The 25,345-nt window shown below is 39.4% G+C and overlaps 1 protein-coding gene across 4 annotated transcripts in view; it reads left to right on the top strand.

The window, feature by feature from the left end:
- dcp1b (decapping mRNA 1B) overlaps positions 1-25,345 on the top strand; it is a 65,502-nt gene that overhangs the window by 28,800 nt on the left and 11,357 nt on the right. For all 4 annotated transcript variants that reach the window (XM_073059294.1, XM_073059292.1, XM_073059293.1 and 1 more), the window contains 3 exons: positions 3,674-3,740; positions 10,871-10,988; positions 18,226-18,363. In XM_073059294.1, coding sequence (XP_072915395.1) covers positions 3,674-3,740; positions 10,871-10,988; positions 18,226-18,363 — 323 coding nt within the window. The remainder of the gene's footprint in view (positions 1-3,673; positions 3,741-10,870; positions 10,989-18,225; positions 18,364-25,345) is intronic.

The following is a 25,345-nucleotide window of genomic DNA, read 5'->3' as shown; positions in this document are numbered from 1 at the left end:
AGCAACAGAAGAGGTACTGTAGAATGATAGCCAGTGTTGTTCCTCTGTTTAAGCTCTAAAAATACACCAGGAATTTATAGGCTAGTGGGACTGATATCAGTAGTGGGGAAGTTATTGGAGGAGACCAGATATGTATTTGGATAGACATGGACTAATTAGAGATAGTTAGAATGGCTTCGTGCATGGTAGATCGTGGCAAACCAATCTTACGTAGAGTTTTTTGAGGAAATTACCAGAAGGGAAGGCAGTGGATGCTGTGTACATGGACTTCAAAAAGACATTTGACAAAGTCCAACTTGGGAAGTTCGTCAAAAAGATTCAGTTGCTCGGCATTCAAGATGAGGTAGTAAACTGGATTAGACTTTGGCTTTGTGAGAGAAACCAGTGAGTGATAGTAGATGGTTGCCTCTCTGGAGGCCTGTGCATGTGGAGTACTGCAGTGATCAATGTTGGGTTCATTGTGGTTTGCCATCTATATTAATTTATATGCTGTATGATGATGTGGTTAATTGGATCCAGAAATTTGTTGGATGACACCAAGGTTGGTGGTGTAGTAGCCAGTGAGGATGACTATCGGAGCTTACAGTGGGATCTGGACTAGTTGGGAAAAATGGGCTGAAAAAGCGCAGAAGGAATTTAATGCGGACAAGTGTGAGGTGTTGCACAGTGAATAGTAGGGCACTGAGGAGTGCAATAGAACAAAAGGATCTGGAGATCATTTGAAAGTGTCATTGCAAGTAGTTAGGGGTCGAAAGAAAGCTTTTGGCACATTTACTTTCATAAATCAAAGTATTGAGTGCAGGATGGGATGTTTTGTTGAAGTTGTTTAAGATATTGGTGAGGCTTAATTAAAGTATTGTGTGCAGTATTTGGTCACCTACAGGAAAGATGTAAACAAGGTTGAAAGAGTAAATAGAAAATTAACAAGGATGTTGCTGGAATTGGAGGACTTGAGTTATAAGGAAAGACTGAATAGGTTAGGACTTTCTTCCTTGAAATGTAGAGTATTGAGGAGAGATTTTTATAGAGGTATACATAATTATTAGGGATATAGATAGGGTAAATGCAAACAGGCTTTTTCTACTGAGGTTGGATGGAACTATATTTAGAGGTCATGGGTTAAGGATGAAAGATGAAAATTTTAAGGGGAACATGATGGGGAAACTTCACTCAGATGTTAGTAAGAGTGTGACGTGAGCTGCCGGCCCAAGTGGTGCATGTGAAGCTTGATTTTAATGTTTAAGAGAAGTTTGGATAGGTGCATGGATGGTAGGGGTATGGAGGGCTCCTGTTGCAAGTTGATGTGAATTGGCAGTTTAAATGGTTCAGCATAGACTAGATGGGCCTTGGGTCTGTTTTTACGCTGTACTTTTCCATGACTTTATGTTGTGCAAGGAAACTATCATGGATATAGCATAATTCTGCCCATCCAGGCCCTTCGTACTCTGAGAGGGTTAGTTATTACTGGGAAGATTGCAATATTTCACTAACTCTATCCTATTTTCACAATTACATGCAATCTCAGGATTCTATAATAGCACCCTACGAAGGTGATCATCCTCTTTCTTTTAAAGGTTCCTTCAAGTGTATCCTCTCTAAGCACTGCTTTTAAATCCTCCTAATAAAAAAAGGAAGTACCCCTTTACATTGTCTGTCTATTGTGCCCAAGTCATCAGTACCCCAGAACATTGATCTGCCCTTCTCTCAGTCAATACCTGTTAAGGCCATAATATTAAAGCCCCTTGCAGTAATCCACACCTTGGTTCATCCACTTTACCTGTTAGGTTACATGTATTGAAATAGATTAAATTTAAAGCAGTTTTGTTGTTTTACTGTAAAATCACAGCTGTCCTGCTAGTTTACACTGTTTGATTGCTGCATGTACCCATTCTTCTCATCTTCCCCTGCAAATGTATTTTAAATCTTCCTTACTGGCAAGTGTGAATTTCCTCACTGTGATTTTGGTACCCCTCAGGCTTAAGTGCACCCATCCTCTTTGTTGAGATCACCTCTACCCAGCAAGACATCCCAGTGATTCAATAACTGGAATTCCTGCTCCCTGCACCAGCTCTTGAGCATCACATTCATCTGATTTTGGTTTTTATTGCTGGACTCACTAGCATGTGGCACCAGAAGTAATTCAGCGATCACTACCCTCAAGGTCCTGCATTTTAATTTCTTTCCTAACTCCCTGTACCCATTCTGCAGGGCCTCGTCACTTGCTCTGCTGATATCATTTATATCAATGTGTACAACCCAGTGATACGGACTTTCTAATTTCTTTTGAAAAATCACTACATGATTGATTTTTATAATTTGGATTCAGACTTTGTATTGTAAAATAGGAAGAGACCTGGAGTGTGCGTTCTGATATATGGTGTACTCATTTACAAAATGAAATGCGCATTCCTTGGTATTAATATGGTGGCTGCAATTTAAGCATGAGTTTTTAAATAATGGATTGGTTAATATAAAACGTAATCTGTAGCAACAAAATGACATCATTACTCTTGTTTTAAATTTGGAAGAATGTTGAGATTAAGTAAAGGTGCAAGATATCAGAGATTGCCTTTATTGTGAACAATAATAGAACTTGTTCATCAGTTGATCTAAAACCTCTGATATTGACTTCTACACAAATCCCAATAATGCTGTTATAGTATCCAGTTTATATAAATACTGAAGTAAAACATTTAATCTTAATTTTTGATGTTGGTGTAGAACTTTCATTGGATTAATGATTGTATCAGCGAATTAGAAAAATTGGAAGTAGGTACCATTCTGCCATTTAAGAATAAAATAAATTCTTTAACAAATTTGGTGTGGCATGTTAATGCTCATTAAGAGTGCAATGAGTACATTTTAGATGGTGTATATGCCATCTATAGAACCATCTGACATCCAGTTATTTGCAATTTCAGTCATACAGGTCTGTCATAACATTCATGGGAAATTGTTCAAATAAATTTGTTTTTGGAAAATGGGTGGAGAGGTATTTGGTTATACCACATGCAGTATAGGTTACATTACTTTTCAAAGGAAGTATGCAATAATTTTCATTAATGCATTGAAGGGTACATTTTAAGCTTGTTGATCATACTAGGGATCGAAATACTCTTGTCCAGAACCTGCCCAGTGTACCCTCTGCACCATTCCTGGTGGTTGAAGTTAATGTGTTTGTGCTGGTCTTTGATAAGTTGCTTAATTTGCTTGACAGATGAGCTATAAGAAATGGAGCAGGTTTTCTTTCTGTAGAAAATAAAACTATTCCCAATTAAATCCCTGAACATTCAGTGATGTTTGGTTTCAACAATAAGATGGTGAATTATGTCAGTTTTGAGGCCTGTTCTTTTAACAAAACAAATTTTGAGAGAGGTGGATAATATTATCCACTTTCTGTAAGTTATTCACGTTTTGAAATAAAACAAGTTTTTCTGAGATGTTTGCTAGTGAAGAAACTGACATATCTTCCTGCACAGTTGTGTAGAACAATATCACTGCAATCTCCTTGCTGACAAAATATTATTTCAGTACTAGTGATTTGTAATGTTCATTTTCAGCATTTACTGTGATATGATTTTAATGTGAGCATTGCCACTGAACTAAGTAGGGGAAAATGAAAAATAAACAGTCTAGTTACATTATCCAATGCAGGCTTTATTTTTAATTTTAGTTTCTATCTATGGGATCTGGTTCTATGAAAAAGCGGAGTGTCAAAGGATTACAGAGCTTATGAAAAAGTAAGTGTCAATAAAACTTTTTTCAAATGTAAGCTAAGTTGTTTAATTGTGCATGCTTTTACATACTGGACTTGCCTCCAATTAAGTTACTTCTGTACATTTTCCATGCCATACAACACTTTGTGACATAAACAGTACAGCTGCAACCTTGTGTTATTTTGTGAGCAGGATTCTGAAGTGGTATTTCATGTTAGGGTTTCTGCTTATTATATACCTTTCAAATACCTTTCCTGGGTGTCGATCTCTGAGGATCTAACCTGGTCCCAATGTATCGATGTAGTTATAAAGAAGCCAAGACAGTGGCTGTACTTTATTAGGAATTTGAAGAGATTTGGCATGTCAGCAAATACACTCAAAAACTTCTAGTTGTACCGTGGAGAGCATTCTGACAGGCTGCATCACTGTCTGGTATGGAGGGGCTATTACACAGGACCGAAAGAAGCTGTAGAAGGTTGTGAATCTAGTCAGCTGCATCTTGGGTACTAGCCTACAAATTACATAGAACATCTTTAGGGAGTGGTGTCTCAGAAAGACAGCATCCATTTTTAAGGACCGAGCACCCAGGGCATGCCCTTTTCTTACTGTTACCATCAGGTAAGAGGTACAGAAGCCTGAAGGCACACACTCAGCGATTCAGGAACAGCTTCTTCCCCTCTGCCATCTGATTCCTAAATGCACATTAAAGCTTTGAACACTACCTCACTTTTTTTTAAATATATGGTTTTTCTGTTTTTGCACATTAAAAAAATCTTTAATATACATAACTGATTTGCTTGTTTATTTATTATGTTTTATTTTATTTATTTTTTCTCTGCTAGGTTATGTATTGCATTGAACTTCTGCTGCTAAGTTAACAAATTTCACGTCACATGCCAGTGATAATAAACCGGATTTTGATTCTGATTCTGAAATGAACTATTCTTTTCCAGCCATTTTGAGGACTAAGAGAGCACATTGCTGGACCGTTGTATAATTTTTTTTTTACCATAAATGCTGTCTTCTTTGATTTAAGTGTACCAAACTCCAAAGTTACAAGTATAAAATAAGGGAAATAAAATCGATCGAAACAGATATTTGGATGTTTCACATGTAGAAGTAAAGGGCTAGTGTCATTTTAAGGCCTGATTAGAAAATTGATTTGATTTGAGCTGAGGCAGCTGGAAACACTGACACCTGCACTCAGCAAAATGAGTGTGGCATTTGAATAGGTATTCCATAAAGAAAATGTCTGTAGATCACAGCGAACAAAAGATTTTAGAATGTGCAAACTTGATTATTGACAATATTCTCATTTAAACATTTATGTTTCAGATGAGGTTCAGTCACCCATAGTAATGCTTTCTCAATGTACTGGTAACCAACACTGCTTAATCAGCTTTCTGGACATTTCACAATTGTTTGTACAAGCTTATGGTACTCTTGTTGAAAACATAACATTCAATATTACAAATGTGAATTGTATTTTGTTGGCTCTGTCACCCCGTGGTTTGGCAGGCTGCGTTAGTCTAGGGGAAGACAGTCACCGCCCCCGCTGAACTGGGAAGATTCGTTCGTGTGGATGTTGCGTGATATTTTCCCCTGTTACAAATCAGTACCACGAAATAATAAACAGTACACCATATGCAATTAAACGATTGAGTTTTATAATTCTTAATTTGACTATAGGGTTAGAAAAGAAAACAAAAAGAAAAAGGGCCCATTTTAAGGAAACAGTGTAATGCTCATGTTGGAGCTCATGATTTTCCCATCCATTCATTCATTCTCCTTCGATTTCCCCCAGGCGTCATTGACTCCCGACCCCATTCCAAGTCCACTCCGTCCTGTAGTTAACGACCTCTCTGTTCTGACATCTTCTGTCTCCATCTTCTGCCAAGCAAAAGCCTGCGAATCCCTTGCTCTAGGGCACACAAGAAAGAAAAACCTCCCATCATTGGACACCGCACATTCCAAAACCCCCATTATCTCTAGTCATAACCCAGACATTGCTGCTGCAGAGAAACCATTACATTAGCAGTGAAACCTTTCCCAGGACGTTATGGCTCTAAAGCGTTTTGTGATGCTTGGTGATAATTAAGGATGCTATATGAATACAATTGAACTTTAAAAATTATAAGGCACTGTTAAGTATTTCTCCCTCTCCTCCACTTGATCACCACCACCCCATTCTTGACTGATTCACATGAGATCAGGTCCATTGTGATGCCAGCAGCAACCCAGTATTCATTTCTTTGCATTGATGTTCTTCAGTAATCAATTGTGCTGGGTGTTCATAGCCAAGCATTTAAAAAGGCTGTAACTGATCTGCTTGCCACATCAATTCTGCTACATAGTCTGCCTGCAGTAATCTTTCGTGCACTAGCTTAAGTATCCAGCTTTTTTGCAAAACATTCAAAACTTCTGCTTCCATTTCCCTTCAAAAATATTTCCAAAGATTTATGACCCTCAAGAAATAATGTTGCCTAATCTGTGTTCTAATTGAGCAATTTGCATGTCCATCCTCTGATGACCCCTTGGTTTCCTATACTGGCTTCTTCCTCCTTCCTTTTAAGTTCTGGTGAAAGATCTCAGCTGAAATGTTAACTCTTTATTCCCCTCCATAGATGCTGGCTGAGTTGCTGAGTTCCTCCTGCATTTTGTGTGTGTTGATCAAGACTCTTTAGGGTTGTTTATATTTAAATCAAGTTCCCTCCCACTTTTCTAAGTAGGAAATGGAAGCCTAACCTGTGCAGTCTTGCTTCGCAAGATCTGCACACTCCAGATATTAATCTAGTAAACCATTTTTGAATTGCGTCCAACACGTTAGTATCCTTTAAATAAGAAGATACGCGCAGTACTCCAGAAGTGGTCTTACCAATACCCTTTATAACTGAAACATAAATAATCCTATTATTAGTTTCCTGTGACTAACCATTCTATCTGTTCCAATTGCTCTGTTGTATCAAATCCAATTTTGTCTCCCGTGATCTTTTATTTTCAGCAATAGCCTTTGATTCAACACTTTTTAAGATGCATTTTAGAAATAAAAGATAATGTATCCACAGGTTCTCTCTCCTGTATATGCAGCACATCTTACTTCTTCAAAGAGCTCCACAGAATCATGTTGGCGGTCTGATAGAACTTTTTCAAATACGTTGCTGTAATAGCTTTGAACTTTTTACTCTATGCTAAGCTAATTGCTCTGTGTCTGTCCAATTTTGAACAAAGGAGTTTCGTTTTTCAATCTGATGGAACCATTACTATATCTAAAGAATTCTGGAAAATTAAAGCCAGTGCATCACCTATCTTCCTAGCTGCTCTATATTTTCTTTAATATTGCTGCAATCTCTAACTTTTTCTTAAGCGTAGGTGGTAGGTCAGTTCCATGGGATTTTTTTTCTCATGGTGGAATGCAGCTAATATGTGTTTTCAGGAAGAACTCTTTATCTGTGTGCAACTCCTCCACTGACTAATCTCTTAACCTAATTAGCCAGTTCATTTTAGCTGTTCTATCCTCTTAATTGTTCTTACTTAATTTTAAAATAATGGTCTTGGACCCTTTCTTCTCACCCTTAAAAGGACTGTAAAATTTAATGAAATTGTTATGACTAGTATTTAGCAGGACATTCATTATACCATTATTAATTAATTCCATCTTACTGCACAATCCCAAATCAGCTATAACTTGGTCTCTCATTAACTCCTGAATAAGAAGACATCACAAAGAACTTTTCATCTAGACTACCTTTCTGTTAAGCTCCATTATTTCTTTCTTTATACTCTGTGGTGCCATTTGGTTACTTTTAGGGGATTGCCACACCACTCTCACAAATGATTTCCTGTTTTTATTATTACTTGTCTCTACCCCACCTGCTTCTATATTCTACTTTCTCAAACTTAGGACAATCCTTTTTATTGAACAAAAACCATCTTTAATTAACAGACTTCTCCAAATTTTGCTGTCTTTTTAAAATATTTAAGTCCGAATCAACATCATCCTGCAGCCATGGCTATCAGATTATGCTTGTTTATTTCTGTTAGTGCTCCTTGTTTTGTTTTCATGAGGCTCAGGTGAGAATTTAGAGATTATTACCTTTCGAGGTTCTGCTTATTTTGATGTATTGCTCCTCATGCTGTTGTTATCCCAAGATGGTGCCAGTAAGTGGCAGCTCTTTGGACACAGCTCCAATGGGAATTATCAGATGTTCCAGTTTAGGACTACTGTAACTAAACACAATATGGGTAATTCAGTAAGCAACATCGTTGTAAGACATTTTTAAAAAATCTATCAATAATCAAAAATGGAAATGGGGAAGATGCGCTAGTTTGCGATTAAATGCAGAGGCATTAGACCTCCCAGTCCCAACTATGTACAGTGTCTGGAAAATAAAATTGAAGACCTCAGAGCAAGATTGCAGTAGTGAGGGACATCAGGGACTGCTGTGTATAAAATAGCACACCCTGATGCCTTCCCTATCATTGCAAGGAATTTCAATGCCAGGTCAGCTTGAAGAAGTCTCTGAACGACTACCACCAACGTATCATCTGTGGAACTAGAGCAATACAATTGACCACTGTTATACCACTATCAAGCACACTTACCATGCCTTCCCACACCCACAGTCCAATCAGCTGGCTGTACTTCTACTCCCAGCAAATAGGCAGAGATCAAAGACCACAGCACCAGTTTTTAGGACTAAAAAATATGGTCAAGGGAGATAGAGAAGCGCTTACAGAACTGCTTTGAATCAGTGGACTGGACGATATTCAGGGATTCATCTTTGAATCTGAATAAATACGCTACAGTTGTCTCGACTCAATCCAGAAATTCTTTAGGAGTTTGCGAAGATTTGGCAGGACATCTGCCAACTTTGATAAACTTCTATGGATGTGTGGTGGAGAGTATATTGACTGGTTGTATCACAGCCTGGTATGGAAACACCAATGCCCTTCAGTGGAAAATCCTTTACTAAGTAGTGGATATGGCCTTTGGTGAAACCACCCCCCTCCCCCGCCCCCTTTTCTGGGCTTCTTCTAGAAATTGCTTGTTAGCTCCTTGCTAACAAGTCATTCATATTACTCTCTTCTTGCTGCTGCCATAGGAAGAAGGCAAAGGAGCCTCAGGGCTCACACCACCAGCTTCAGGAACAGTTATTACCCCTCAACCATCAGTCTCTTGAACCAAGTAGGATAACTTCACTTGCTTTCAAGGACTCTTCATCTCATGATCTCAATATTTATTGTTTATTTATTTATTATTATTTTCCTTTTGTGTTTGCAGTTTGTTGTCTTTTGCACACAGGTTGACTGCTTTAAGTGGTGTGGTTTTTCAGTGGTTCTATAATAGTTATTAAATCGATTATAGATCTATTGAGTGTCCCTGCAAGAAAATGAATCTCAGTGTTGGATATGGTGACAAATATGTACTTTGATAATAAATTTACTTTGAACTCTTGACATTTATGTATGAGTGTGTGCTTTTGAGAACACACTGGATATACCCAAACCAAAAGCTATGAATGAGCCAGGGGATGCACAGTCTGCTGAGGACTAGATCTCTGGCATTCAAGACTGGTGATCCAGAACTATACAAGAAGTACAGAAGGCTATTTTAAGAGTAATAAACAACTCTGATTGAAGTTAGAGTCTGAATCTGATGTATGTTAGCTCCTTCAGGATTTGCCAGCCATGACTACTTTATACAAAGTGAAACCTAATAACATGAATGGCTGTGATGGTTCACTCCCAGATGAGAATGCCTTTTTAATGTACGCTTTTAAGGGGTGAATAAAACTACACCTGTGTGAATGCCTGCAGCATCTGGTGACCCTGAGATCTCTATCTCAAAGGCTGACATCAGGACACCTTTCATGAGGGTGAACCCTCACAAGGCATCAGGCCCTGATGGTGTACCTGAGAGGGCACTGAAAACCTGTGCCAACCAACTGGGAGTGTTCAATGACATCTTCAATCTCTCACTGCTGCAGTCAGAGGTTGCAATTTAACAAAAAGCATCCACTGCATAGTCTGAATACTTTGCTGTAGAGGTTGTGACAGTACAGAAAAACTCCAGTAATCCACTATCTGACAATTCATATATTTAAAAGGAATGGGCATCTGACTCAGTATGTGATGTTTGTCATTCCTCCTTTCAACTCTCCCAGGCCTGGTTCCTGCATTTCTTTCCAATTGGTGGTCATCAGTTCAATCATCAGGGCACCAATTCCTACATCCTCTTTCCACTCCCTTGGTTCCTGTGTTCTCTTTAAACTTGGTTCACTGGAAAATTTAATCTAATACTGTGCAGAGTCAGAATAAATTATTTCGAAAGTGTTGGCATAGTAATATAATTAACGTCCAGTAGTCCAGAAGTCTGCCAATCAAATACCATTAAAGTCCTGATTATGTTAGATTTTCAGAGCTTTACTGCTCTTTAGGTTACAAAAACAAAAAAAAGTTTCTTAATTAAAAAAATGTTTAAGGATTGATATATTCTTCAGATTTGTAAGAAAGCCTGTGTTTGCAAAATGAATAGGGTTCTGTTGAAATATTTCTTCAGCAACTCAGCAACTTTTCTAAATAAAATTATTTAATACTACGTTGCTTTCATGAATTGTTCAATAATTAGTATGCTGGTAACTATATCTAAATGATAAGAGTACAAAGGTTGATTTGTTGTTTATGGACCTTTTGGGCTTTTTGCAGTATAATGCTGTTGAGGGGCCATGCATAAAACAAATGTGGGACCTTATGAAATGGTGTTTTAAGGTGCCTTTTTAGGCTTGTTACTTGTAGTACAAGGAGCTTGGATAAATAGCATATGGTGTGGCCACTGATGTGGTTTGGTATTTTGTGACGTGACTGACTGGTGATTAGATTTTGTTGAAAAAAGAGGCATAGAAAATCTATAGTTGAAGTAATCTGGTTATGCTCATCTGAGAACCATGACGAAAGAGGTATATACCTGGAAATTAGAGAAACTACTTCAGGGTGTACTTTTATGCAATAACTAAGAATAAATTAAAACCTTTTCTCATTGATGCAAGTTGGGACTGGATTAGAATTATTATCAAATATATGATGTTACTTTCGAAAATGAATACAATCTTGTTTAAATGTTATCACATGTTTTGTTTCCTTTTTCTCTTCAACAGTTTAACTCGGCTGGAGCAGTTGAAAGCCCAGCAGGGAATTGAATCACCAAATTGTAGTAACAACAAAGCTGTTGATATAGTACAGATGTTATTCAAAGCTGAGCATGAGTATAACAAGGTGAGTGTGATTAATACTAATTAGATCCAAGTAAAATAAGGCGGAAATACTTAGTGGTTCTGGCTCAAAAATAGAATTGGAATCAAGTGTTTATTTTGTTTTCCAGCTGCAGGCATATACCTTTCCTGATCAGTCTATCATTGAGTAAAACAAAAGTAGCCAGTTCGATGTGTAGCCAGCATGATGGCCATTCCTATAAATGCCATGCATTAAATCTGCCAAGTGTTTCATGGTCTGACATTACAAGAGTCTCAGTTTGCAAAGTTGAACTTTATTAACCTAGACAGTTAATGATGGCCAAATAATGCTTAACAAGTACTGTAATACCGGTAATCTGAATCTTAATCTTCCTGCAAGTTCTCCATTCCTATGGATCTGGCTAGGAAAATTATTTCCTTTTACTGCACCCTGATACCTGTTCTGCCTAATTTTTGCTCATTTTCACCACAGATAATCAATCCCTTTAAATTGTGTGGATTAAGGATTATTGTAATAATATTGATGTATGACACAACTTCCACCAAAAATTTGTAGTATAACTTGACAGTGAGGAATTATTAAGACAGTAGAAACATACAAAGTGTAACCTGAACAGATGAGTGCTGAATGTAGTACGGGTTGTAAAATCTTGCAGAAGCAGGTGCATATGATTGGACTGCGAGTTTACTGTGCATGCAGTAAATCAAACTGATGGGCATCTTGTCTTCCACCCTTATATTAAACCCATGGACCTCTGTATGGCCCTTAAATTCATATGACCTCTGTCCTTCCATTTCCTTTAAACTCACTGGTCCTCTGTATACCATCTTCTTTTTAAAAATTTCACTGGTCTTCCCTAGCTTGTAAATCCTGCAGTTACTAGACAGAGAATTACATGCAAAATTTACAGTGTACTTAAAGAGTCTGCCATCTGCTCACATTGGGTGCCACTGTAACTGGAGTGGGATCTGTAAGGGCAGCTGTAAAGTTCAAAGCAAAGTTATTATCAAAGTACGTATATGTCACCATGTACTGCCTTGAGATTCATGTTCTTGCGGACATACACAGTAAGTCCAAGAAACGTAATAGAATCAATGAAAGACCACACCCAACAGGACAGACAAACCACAATATGCAAAAGACAACAAACTATGCAAATACAAAACAGAAAAACATTAATAGTAATAAATAAATAAATAAGCAATAAATATTGAGAATATGAAATGAAGAGTCTTTGAAAGTGAGTCCTTAGGTTGTGGGAACAGTTCAATGATGGGCAAGTGAAATAATCTCATCTGGTTCAAGAGCCTGATGCTTGAGGGATAATAAATGTTCCTGAACTTGGTTCTGTTGGGTCCTGAGGCTTTTGTACCTTCTTCCTGATGGCAGCAGCGGGAAGGGAGCATGGCCTGGGTGGCAGGGTTCCTTGATGATGGATACTGCTTTTCTGCGACAGCACTTCGTATAGATGTGCTCAATGGGGCAGAGAATTTAGCCCTGATGGACTGGGCCATATCCATTACTTTTTGTATGATTTTCCATTGAAGGACATTGGTGTTTCTATACCAGTCTGGGATGCAAACCAGTCAATATACTCTGCAGCACACATCTATTAAAAAAAATGTCAAAGTTTTATATGACGTGCAGAATCTTCACAAACTTATAAGAAAGTAGAGGCGCTGTCCTGCTTACTTCAAAATTGCACTTGAGTGCTAGGCCCAGGATAGATCCTCTGAAATTAAAGCACTGAGGAATTAAAATTTGCTGACCCTGTCTACCTCTGATTCCTCAATGAGGACTGGCTCATTGGCTTGTGATTTCCTCCTCCCGAAGTCATTAGTCAGCAACTTAATCTTGCTAACATTGAGTAAGCAGTATTGTCTTGGCTCCAATTTCAATCTCCCTCCTATATACTGATTCAATACCATCTTTGATTCAGCCAATGTCACCAAATTGAAATATGGCATTGAGGCTATGATTAGCCTCAGTCACAAGTATAAATTGAGGAGAGCAAGGAGCTAACTACGCAGCCTTGTGATCCACTGTGCTAATGGAGATTGTGGAGGATTTGTTTTTCCCAATCACTGCTGACTTGGGTCTGGAAGTGAGGGTATCGAGGATCCAATTGCACAAGGGGGTATTGAGGCCAAGGTCTTGAAGCTTGTTGATTAGTTTGAGGGGATCAAGAGCATCCTGATATATGCATGTTTGCTGTCCAGATGTTCCAGAGTTGAGTGAAGAGCCAATGAAATGGCATCTGCTACATACCTGTTGTGCCAGTAAGCGAATTGGAGCAGATCCAAGCCGTTTCTCAGGCAGGAGTTGATATGTTTCATCACCAGCCTCTCAAAGCACTTCATCACTGTGGATGTAAAAGCTGCTTGACAATAGTCATTGACTATGTTGTCCTTAGGCACTAGTATAATTAAAACCTTGAAGCAGGTAGTTCCTCAGACTGCTGAAATTAGGGTTTAAAGATAGTGAACAATCCAGCCAGTTGATCAGCACAGGTCTTAAGTACTCTACCACCTACCCCATCTGGGCTGGATGCATCCTGAAGAATGTTCTCACATCATCGTCAGAGACTGAAATCACAGGGTCATCGGGATCTGTAGGAATTTGTGGATTCCTCCATATTTTGACAGTCAAAGTTAGCGTAGAAGGCATTGAGTTCATTAAGCAATGAAGCCTTGTTGTCACCTATATCGCTTGGTTTCATTTTGTAGGGGTTAGTAGCATTCAAGCCCTACCACAGCTGTCAAGCATCCTTCAGTGATTCGGGTTTGGTCCAGAATTGCCACACTGCACGTGAGATGGCCTTCCAAAGATCGTACCTAGACCTCTTGCTTCTTTTTTGTTGCCAGACCTGAATGCCTTTGATCTGGTTCTTAGCAGGTTATGGATCTCATAGTACATCCAGGGCTTCTGCCTGGAGAAGACTCTGAATGATTTTGTGGAGACACACATCTACAACTGTTTTTATAAAGTCTATGAGAACCATGGTGTATTGATTCAGATCCTTTAATGAGACCTTGAACACAGCCCAATCCACTGACTCAAAGCAATCCTGTATCCGTTTCTGCCTCCTGCACCTACTACTTGTTGTCCTTATCTCTGGAGCTTTTCTCTTTAGCCTCTGCCTGTATGCAGGTAGGACTAGGACAGCCAAGTGATTAGATTTCCTGAAATGTAGTCTAGTCATGGAGTGGTCGGCTTTCCTTATCATAGTATACCAGTGATCAAGTGTTTTGGAACCTCCGATGCTACAGGTTATATGCTGATGATAATTGGGTGGAGGGAGGAGATGGGCAGGCAAGGAGATAAGGTGAGAGAGTGATGGGGTGGGGGGAGAACATAATACCCTCTTTTCTTCCCTCCCCTCTTTCTTCCATGGCCTTTTGTCCTCTCCTATCAGATTCCCCCTTTTCCAGACCTGTATCTCTTAGACCAATGAACTTCCCAGCTCTTTTCTTTATCCCTTCCCTCCTCCCAGTTTCACCTAACACTTTGTGTTTCTGTCTCCCCTCCCCCCCACCTTTTAAATCTACTCTTTGTCCTTTTTTCTTCAGTCCTGCCAAAGGATCTCGGCCTGAAACATTGACTGTACTTTTTTTCCATAGATGCTGCCTGACTTGCTGAGTTCTTCCAGCATTTTGTGTGTGATGATTTGAAATGTGTTGGGGTGGGCTGTTTCTTGTTTGGTGATGGCAGCATTCAGTATCTTGAGTGCCTCATTAACATTTGCTTTTGGTGGTATGTAAACTGTAAGATATAGGTTTGAAGATGGAATGCTAGCTATAGGATGGAATGTGTATTAAGCGTGCATTAATTCCCTATGGCAGACTTGTCTCCAATTATCTTTGACCTCCTTGACATTGGACTAAGTATTTTTTCTGTTAACATCAAATAATAACTTGTGTGCAACTACCACTCATTGTTAAAAGTATTCTACAAGAGACATTATCTGCTCAAAACTGGAATGAAAACAAGTTATTCTCAACACTAAAATATTGCTGTTAAGAAGAACTTCTAAAAAATATCAAATAATTCAGTAGGGAAATAACTGGTAACATATTAAATGAAATATAATCAAAAGCAAATAACCTAATGATTTGGTGTATTTTCCATGCGGACTCCTTCTCCCACACTTGGTTTCTCTCTCTCTCTTTATGTGGCTAGCCTTCCTTATGCATATAACTTCATGCTTTAACCAGTCACCCTTGCAATTACTTACACTCAATGACTGAGCATACATAGACATCAGAGATAGAATATCCAAAGGTTCACAAATGTCTGAGAAATTTGACCCCATTCCTGAATAATACACTCTTTATCCTGAGACAAATGCTTGACTCCATTCCATTGGAACCATTTCTCAACTGCTAGCCTGCCCATGCTTGTCAATAAGATCCCTACTTTTTATATACTTAATTGAATAAAACTATTCTACCCAGTGCCTTTCTTGGGTATTTCTTACATTCTTGTTTCAGTGTAGTTAATCTAAAGTGCAGCACCTTTGAGTTAGGTGTATGCTTCCTTAGACATGAAACCAAAAGTAAAGGCTTTCTTTTTATTCTTCTATCCTTGCAAAAAAAATGAACTTGCCATTGCTTTCTCCTTCCCAATGAAGCAATCCTTGGCTCATTCAATCTTTCTTAAACGTTATGTTAAACCAATAATGGAAACATTTCTGTAAATATTTGCCCATTTTCTCCTTCGCTTTATTATCCCTTTAGTAGTTTGGGTGTCCTGTATTATGTTCCCTCGACTTCCTTCCTGAAGCCCTTGATCTTGCTGATGCTGAGTGCACAGTTGTTATTGCGACACCACTCATGATGTGCATCAAAACTAGGGGGCATAGACTTATCGTAAATGGCAGAAGGATTATAGGTGAGTTAAGAATTTTGTTTCACCCACAGTGTGATAAGCTCCAAAACTCATCTCCTCTGAAAATATGGTAAAGAGAGATACTCACACATAAACAAGGCTTGGAAATCTATTTGAAGAGCAATGACCTGCAGAAGTACAGACCTAGTAGAGGAAAATGGAAGTACATTTAGACACATCTTAAATAGCCTCTTTCTGTGTCAGAATTTTTTTGTGATATGAAAATATCAAAAAGTAACAATGATCTATAGGGATAAGTAATAATTAGAATGAGGAAAAAAACTGATGAAATGTTGCAGGTGACATATATTGGAGTGGTGAAAAGGGTTTGGTGCATGTTAATATAGGAGTGTTACAGGCATGAAGGAAAATTGAATGAGTTACCACGTCTAAATAGTCAAGATTACAGATGAATAAATCACAAGTTACTGCATTAACAACGGCAAGTACAATATTACAGTTCATTTCTGGAGTACTATAAAAGCACTTTCATGTCCAATCCTTATCAGATTATTACAACCTTGCACTCAATGTCAGTAAGATTGATTGTAGACTTCTGGAAGGGGAAGTCGATGGAACACACACCATTCCTCATTGATGGATCAGCAGCTTCAAGTTCCTGGGTAGCAACATCTCCGAAGATCTGTCCTGGGCTTGACATATTGTTGCAGTTGCATAGAAGACATGACAGTGGCTGTATTTTATTAGGAGTTTGAAATGACTTGACATTTCACCAAAGTCTTGCAGATTTCTACAGATGTACCATGAAAAGCAGGGTTAACTGTTTATATCACTGTTTGGCAAGGATGGATCACACACAGGATCAGAAAATGCTGCAGATAGTGTAAATTCAGCCAGCTCCATTATAGGCACTAGCCTCCCCAACACCCAGGACATCTTCAAAAAGGTGGCTTTCATCATTAAGGCCCCCATCACCCAGGCATGCACTATTCTCATTGCTACCATCGAGAAGGTACAGCAGCCTGAAGAAACATTCTCAACTTTTCAGGAACAGCTCCTTCCCCTCTGCCATCGGTTTTTTGAATATATAATTTACTGTAGTTCTCTGTAGTTCCTTTGGATTCATCAGCTGTGGAGAGGAGGAGCCTGCTGCATGGGCAACAGCTTGCTCTCCGAATCGTTCTACCCTGGCTTGCATCTCACGTAGCCAGCTAAGACAGAATATCCATAATCAACCTCGACCAATGAAGGGCCTCAATTTATAGCTTTTTTATTGTTGTGTTTTGCAATGTACTGTTGCCACAAATCAACAAATTTCACGGTGTATGCCAGTGATATGTAAACTAAAGTAGCTGATAATGATAATTTATGTTATTCGGATTGGTTACTATTATCATGTACCAAGATGCAATGAAAAGCTTGTCTTGCATACTGTTCATACAGATCATATCATTACGTGGTGCTTTGAAGTAGAACAAGATAAAACAATAGCAATGTAGAATAAAGTTTAGCAGTCTAAGTACAATGCTGGTAAACAGTAAGGTGCTAGATCACAGTGAAGTAGATTATGAGGCCAAGAGACCTATCTTTTGTAATAGGGAACTATATAATAGTCTTACGACAGTGGGGTATAAGTTGTTCTTCAGCTTGGTAGTATGTGCTTTCTGGCATTTGTATCTTCTGCCTGATTAAAGAGTGGAGATGAGAGAATGTCTGGGCTGAGTGGGGTCTGTGATTATGCTGGGCATTTACTGAGGCAGTGAGAAGTAATGACAGAGTCCGTAGAGGGGAGGTTGGTTTATATGATATGCTGAGCTGTGTGCACAACTCTCTGCATTTCTTACTGTCACGTGCAGAGTAATTACTCCATCAAACCATGATGAATTGAGATACTTTCTTTGTTGCATTGATAAAAGTTGGTAAGGGTGGATGGGGAAATACCAAATATCTTTAGCTGCCTGAGAAAGAAGAGGCATTGGTGAGCTTTCTTGGCTGTGACATCTACATGGATGGACCTAGACAGCCTATTGGTGATGTTCACTCCTAGGACCTTGAAGCTCTCAAACCTTCAGAATCTCAGCACCATTGATGTAATCAGGAGCATGTACACTGACACCCTTCCTGATGTCAATGACCAGCTCTTCTGTTTTGCTGACATTGAGGGGAAGTTTGTTGTCAACACACCATGTTACTAAGCTCTTTATTTCCTTCCTGCTGTACAACTCATCGTTATTTGAGATACGACACACTATGACGGTATCATTGGCAAGCTTGTTTGTGGAGTTAGAACAGAATCTGACCATACAGTCATGAGTGTACAGGAAGAAGAGAATGAAGCTGAGAACACAACCTTGTGAAGCACCAATGTTTAGAATAATTGTCTTTAATTTGTTCTTAATTTTTGTTTCAGGTCAAACAATCCACTGAACCGAAAAAAATATCTAGTTCCAGTCTCGTTCCTGACAATTCAAACCTGATCAAACCAATTCCCATTAAATTAACTGATATTGGAACAGATGCTCGTTATCAACAATCACAACAAGACAAGGTATTTGGTTTAAAAGTCACCAGTTATATATTAGTACTGCTTGTAAAATTTTTAAGTTAGAAATTAATGTTATTTTGTATTAATGTGATATTTGTACATGATTCTTATGGTTGCTTGCAGAAGATCCCTTGTCCCAACTTTCTTTCCGTTTTTTTTATTTTATTGAGGTTGTCAGTAAGATGCCTTCCAGCTTTATTATCATTGGGCTGAGCAATGCTGGCTTTGGCTGACAGTCTTGAATGCAAATGCTGGTCTTTAATAAATTTGAGACTTGTGTAAGCCCTCAGATGCCACTTACTCAGCGGTCTCTGTTAAAGCCCCTTCTACATCTTTTCCTCATTTATATGGCTGCATTTATATGTATACCACATTCCTTCAGACCATTTTTGCAGGAGCTTTAGCCGGCTACTTTTCAGTCTGTACTGTCTTAAAATTCCCATACTATATTAAAAAGGAGTTGTTAAGTACGGAATACAAAAGAAAATTTTTAAAGAGACTAGGTTTGTGTTGCCACTCTTTTTGGAAGTCTGTCCTTTGTGTTGATAAATAATTAAGATTGATCATGTAGCACTCTATTCTGACTCCATGTTAAATGCTTCTTGCATGGTTGAACTCAAAAAATATTATTCTTGATCATCACTTACATTAGCTCACACAAAACAAAAGTAAATGTGTTTTTCTCTCCTTACTGTGTCGTCTCTTCTGAATATGGGAACATTACTCTTTATACAATCTGTAGTTATCTACTGAATGGCCAGACATAACTTTTGTCGTAATAGTTATCTGTGCCTATTCCCTTGTCTCTTTCAACAGTCAAGGAACAGTGATATTTATCTCTGGGATGATTTTTGTTTCAACCCCTTTTTATCTATTTCATTCTTGATTTAACTTGTATCAAGCTCATTAATTTGGTCATCATTGTCTCTTTTTGAGGGTAGATGTAATTAACTTATTAACATAGTCCCTAAAGAACATCTAGAAGAATATTCAACCTAGCTATTATTTATTCTTGTATTTGATTTTGTGTTGTTTGTACATTTCATGCTCCTTACCACTTGTTTAATTGTTCTGTTACTAGTTAGTACTGCAATATTAATATTTTCACTGGTGTGACTTTTGTCTGTTATTTTCCTCTCCAGATTTCCTTTGTCCCTCTAATTGTCTTTTTAATATAGTTCTGCATTTTTGCAAGTTCATATTCTCTGGCTACATCAAGAATCGTGAATGGATTATATTTCAAAATCCAACTCCAAACCCCCAATGGTGTCCACAGTTTCTGTTCAGTTAGCTGAAATTTCTCATAAACTTCACTGATTTTGTTAATAGGTTTAAGAAAATATCTCTTTGTAAAGCAAATTTTATTTACACGCTGATCTGTTGTATCATGCTGGCCCAAAGTGATGGCTTGTAGTTTTCACTGCATTAATTATTTTTGATTCCAGTTGTCTGATTTTCGTCAAACTTTCCCAAGAGTTCTGCTCATTGAGCCACCAGAGTATCCATCATATACATTATTGGAATACATCATCATCTTTTTGCTTTGTCTGACTTTTCCAAGTTCTCTTTATTCTTGATTCAATGTATCAAGAATGCTTTAACCAACAGTGAATATTTTGACCATTAAATGCAAAGATACTATGCAGCATACACTGATAGTAGGAAAACTGACTGTTCAGATCCAATTGATCTGAAGAAAAGGAGCTAAGTTTGTAAATGTAGAATGTTTAATGTTAAACAAGTAGAATGCTGAACAACACACATAAAATGCTGGAGGAACTTAGCAGGCCAGGCAGCATCCATGGAAAAGAGTATAGTTGACGGTTCAGGCCAAGACTCTTCACCAGGATTGGATAAAAAAGATGAAAATGAGTTAGATGGTGAGAGGAGGGGAGGAAGAAACACAAGGTGATAAGTGAAACTAGAAGGAAGGGAAGGTTGAAGTAAAGAGCTGGGAAGTTGATTGGTGAAAGAGATACAGGGCTGTAGAAGGGGAAATCTGATGGGAGAGGACAGAAGGCAATGGAAGAAAGAAAATTAGAAGGAATGGGGGGGAGCACCAGAGGGAGGTGTTCAGCAGGTAAGGAGATAAGGTGAGAAAGGGAAAATGGAATGGGGAATGCTGAAAGTGGGGGAAGAAGAGGAGATCACCACCAGAAGTTCAAGAAATTGATGCTCATGCCATCAGGTTGGAGGCTACCCAGCTGGAATAGTAACTGTGGGTCTCATTGCAATAGTAGAAGAGGCCATGGACTGACATGCCAGAATGGAAGTGGGAAGTAGAGTTAAAATGGGCGGCCACTAAGAGATCCTGCTTTTTCTGGTAGGTGCTTGGTGAAGCAGTGTCACCAATGTACAGGAGCCACACTGGGAGCACCAGATACATTAAATGACCTAACAGGCTCTCAGTTGAAGTGTCGCCTCACCGGGAAGGACTGTTTGGGGTCCTGAAGAGTTGTGAGGGAAGAGGTATAGCAGCAGGTATAACACCTGTCCCACTTGCAAGGTTAAGTGCCAGGAGAGAGAGAGAGAGAGATATCAGTGGAGAAGGATGAATGGACAAGGGAGTCGCAGAAATCAGGAAGTGTGGAAGAAGGAAAGATGTGCTTTGTGAGCAAACATGAGGAAATCTGCAGATGCTGGAAATTCAAACAGCAACACACACAAAATGCTGGTGGAACACAGCAGGCCAGGCAGCATCTATAGGAAGAAGCGCTGTCGACATTTCGGGCCGAGACCCTTCGTCAGGAGTAACCAAAAGGAAAGATAGTAAGAGATTTGAAAGTTATGGTTCTTTTTAAACCATTCTGTTGTTGATTTACTTTTGTCTTTCAGGTCATTGTCTTGTGTCATTATTCAATTTCTATTAAGCTTCAGGTGATGGACTGCTAACCTGACACATTCTCCTGTAAAATGTCTTGATACAATTTTGAATTCATGTTTCCTCAACGATTGCAAGCTGTCCAGGCCCTGATGCAGCAAAGCAACCCCATACCAGGATGCTCCTTCCACCATGCTTCACTGTTGGGATGAGGTTTTGGTGTTGGTGTGCAGTGCCCTTTTTCCTCCAGACATAGCAATGTGCATTTCTGCCAAAAAGTTCAACTTTTGTCTCATCTGTCCACAGAATGTCATCCCAGAAGCATTCTAGAACATCCAGGTGGTCTTTTGCAAACTTCACATGTGCAGCAATGTTTTTGTTTTGGACAGCAGTGGTTTCCTCTGCAGTGTCTGTTACATACCCCATAACTGGGTCACTTACCAGCAAAGATAGAGAGGTCCGTTGAAGTCTGATGGTACTATTTTTAAAAGTCTTTATTTATAAAGGGGCACAAAAATAAGGTTAATACAAACATTCAGATAATATACGTCGTCAATACTCAATCTAAAAGCGCGGGTATAGTAATAATCATCAATAAGAAATAGCTCTATCGTTTGTCTAGGGGGTAATATATTGTCCGTTGGAAATATAAAAGTCACTCTGTTCCTGCAGGCTTCTGGTTTTGGGGACTGCTGGGTTTTCACTTGTTGGAGAGAGAGAGATTTGTGAGAAAAGAAACTTGCCCAGGTCTTTTGATGAGGCCAAACCGTTGAGTCGGGGGAGTTGGTTCCCCATTGTTAGTTCAAGAAAATTGTTTCTGTGGTACCCGCCACCGGTTCCCAGGCAAGGGAACCGAACGCACGTGGCTTCCTTCAAGTGGCTGTCCGCTATTACGGGATCGCTAGCATGTCTTCTGGTGCGTCCGAGGGGCCGTCTCTACAGTCCCTCTTTTATCTTGACTTGCAGGGCAGTAGATGTCAATCAGGTTGGGGGTGATGCAATCTCTCTCTCAACCAGCCCACTTTGCCCGAGGGCTTGCACGTAGCCCAGTCCCCAATCCACAAATGTGTCTCCAAGGGACAATGGCCAATGTCGCGTTATTTTACATCGCCGGGGAACGAGGCATCCTGCACGTCTCTCTCCCATTTCCTGGGTCCACTGCCCCCCCCCCCCCCCCCCCAGTGCTCTTGCGATTCTCGCAAAGGAGGGGGCTGCGGGCATAACATGTCCTTTCATGAACACCATTCTTGTTCAGTGTTTTTCTTATAATAGATGCATGAACAGAGAAGTACTGGAGATTTCTACAGGTCTTTTGCTGTTACCCTTGAGTTCTTTTTTACTTCCTTTAGCATTGCACATTATGCTCTTGGGGTGATCTTTGCAAGATAACAACTCCTAGAGAGAGTAGCAACAGTACTGAGTTTCCTCCATTTGTAGACAATTTCTCTTGCTGTTGACTGGTGAATACTCAGGTCATTAGAAATATTTTTGTAGCCTTTTCCAGCTTGATTCATCCCTACAATTCTTCTAAGGTCCTCTGAAAGTTGTTTTGTTTGAGACGTGGTGCACATAAAGAGATCTTTCTTGAGAAGAGCAGACTCTGTCAGTAACCTGACTTCGTATGTCTTTTATAGGGCAGGGCACCTCTACAACCCACACCTCCAATCTCGTCTCATTGATTGGAACACCTGACTCCAAATAGCTTTTGTAGAAGACATTACCCCAGAGGTTCACATATTTTTTCCAACAAATGCATGTAATATTGGATCATTTTTCTCAATAAAGAAATGAACAAGTTTTTTTTATTATTTATTTGATTGGGTTGGCTTTATCAAGTAGTAGGATTTACTTGAAGATCTAATCACATTTTAGGTCATATTTATGCAGAAATAGAGAAGATTCTACAGGATTCACAAACTTTCTAGCACCATTGCATTAGGAAGGGACTGAACCAAGGGGGATAAACCTGAGTTGAGGTATGCAGACGAGTTCAGTGAGGCGGGAACAAACAGAAACAATGGGTATAGGCAGGTTAGTGGATCTTGGGTAGGAGGTAGAAATAGGAGGTGTGGGAGGGGTGAAGTAAATAGCTTGGAAGTTGATTGGTGAAAGAGATACAGGACTAGAGAAGGGGGAAATCTGATAGGAGAAGACAGAAGGCCATGGAAGAAAGAAAAAGGTGAGGAACACCAGAGGGAGGTGATGGGCAGGTAAGGAGAAAAAAATGAGAGGGGGAAATGAGAATAGGGAATGGTGAAGGGGGGTGGTGTTACTAGAAGTTCGAGAAATAGATCTTCATGCCATCAGGTTGGAGGCTACCCAGACTGAATATAAGGTGTTACTCCTCTAACCTGAGTGTGGCCTCATCACGACATGAGAGGATCACTGACATATGGGAATGGGAATTGGAAATAAAATGGGTGGCCACTGGGAGATCCCACTTTTAGCAACACCTTATATTCCATCTGGGTAGCCTCTAACCTGATGGCATGAACATCGATTTCTCAGACTTCCAGTAATGCCTCCTCCCTCTTCACCATTCCCCAATTCCTTCTCTCACCTTATTTCCTTACTTCCCCATCACCTCCGTTCGGTGCTCTTCCCCATTTTCTTTCTTACATGGCCTTCTGTCCTCTCCTATCAGATTCCCCCGTTCTCTAGCTATGTATCTCTTTCACCAATCAACTTCCTAGTCCTCCCCTCTCCCAGTTTCACCTATCGCCTTGGGTTTCTTCCTCACTTCCCAACCCCGACTAACTCTGACTCCTCATCTTTATTTCTCCAGTCCTGATGAAGAGTCTCGGCTGAAAACTTTGACTATACTCTTTTCCATAGATGCTGCCTAGACAGCTGAGTTCCTCCAGCATCTTGTGTGTGTGGCTTAGATTTCCAGCATCTGCGAATTCTCTTTTGCTTGTAAGTTAGACAAGTGTCTGACAGTTGTTACTGGGCCTCAGCAAGGTGGAGATCAGTCTACTGGACTACTGCAGTGCCCCTCTTATCTGCAGGTTTGATGGTAAGGTTGGGATTAGTGCAGAGAGAGTGGAGAGCAAAGTATTTGGAAGGAGTGAGGTTGGAATTGAAGCGAGGAGTGGTGAAGTCAAGATGATTGATGGCCCATTGCTAATTGCCATGAAAAGATCTGGAGCAGGTGGAAGAAGAGTCGTCATGGTGGGCGTGGAAACTCACTGTTTCTTTTCACCATTTTGATTTAGCTATTTTCCTGATATTTCTGCTGTGTTAGCATTCAATTTCAGTATCTTATTTCCCAAACATCTAGTGTTAGTTCAGATAAAATGTACATTACTCTGTTGCCAAAATCTCCATCTACTTTTAGGCTAAGGAAGTCTGACTTTGTGGGCACTATTGGTATCGGTTTGTTGAGTATCATTTTGCTTGGCGTCAATCTCGGGTTTCTTCACTGCTGCCCTCAGCTATCTAGATTAAACAATTTTCAAACTTCTCAAAATGTTCCTCACAAGTCACTTTCGTACGTGGCTTAGGATCAGTCTTGCCCACATTAACCTTCATCATTCATTATAATACAAATGATGTAGCCAAATACCTATATGAGAACTAAATATATCAAACATGGAAACATAGATTAGGCCGCACATCCTGAAGCTTGATCTGCTATTCAGTAAGATCAAGACACTTAATATACGTCATTCACTTTTCTTGCCCTTCTAACACCATCTAATTCCCATGATGCCCAAAAATTTATTGATGTTACTCAAACTTGGTTTATCCACAATCCTCTGTGGTGAAACATTACAAAGATTTGCAACATTTGATTGTGTAGAAATTTTATAATGCAGGCTGCTCATTCTTAATTCCATATTAGCCACTTACAGAGGGCAGATCTTTATACACTGCAGCACAGTGGTGCAGTTAGTAGAGCTACCATCTCACAGCTCCAGCGACTTGGATTCAATCCTGATATCTGGTAGTATATGTGTGCAGTTTGTGTCAGCATGTGCTTCCTCTGGGTTCTCATATATCCCCAAAGGCTTCCAGATTGGTATGGTAAATGGTTACTATAAATTGCCCCAAGTATGTAGCCTGGGGAATAAATGTGGTGAGAATTACTTTGGATTTGTGGGGAATATAAGGCAGTCAGTTGAAACATCCTCTTTCTATGTCATCCAGAAATATCTATCTTGT

The sequence above is a fragment of the Hemitrygon akajei genome, chromosome 10 (assembly GCF_048418815.1).
Source record: "Hemitrygon akajei chromosome 10, sHemAka1.3, whole genome shotgun sequence".
Lineage (NCBI taxonomy): Eukaryota > Metazoa > Chordata > Chondrichthyes > Myliobatiformes > Dasyatidae > Hemitrygon > Hemitrygon akajei.
This window is presented reverse-complemented; position numbering and strand designations above follow the sequence as displayed.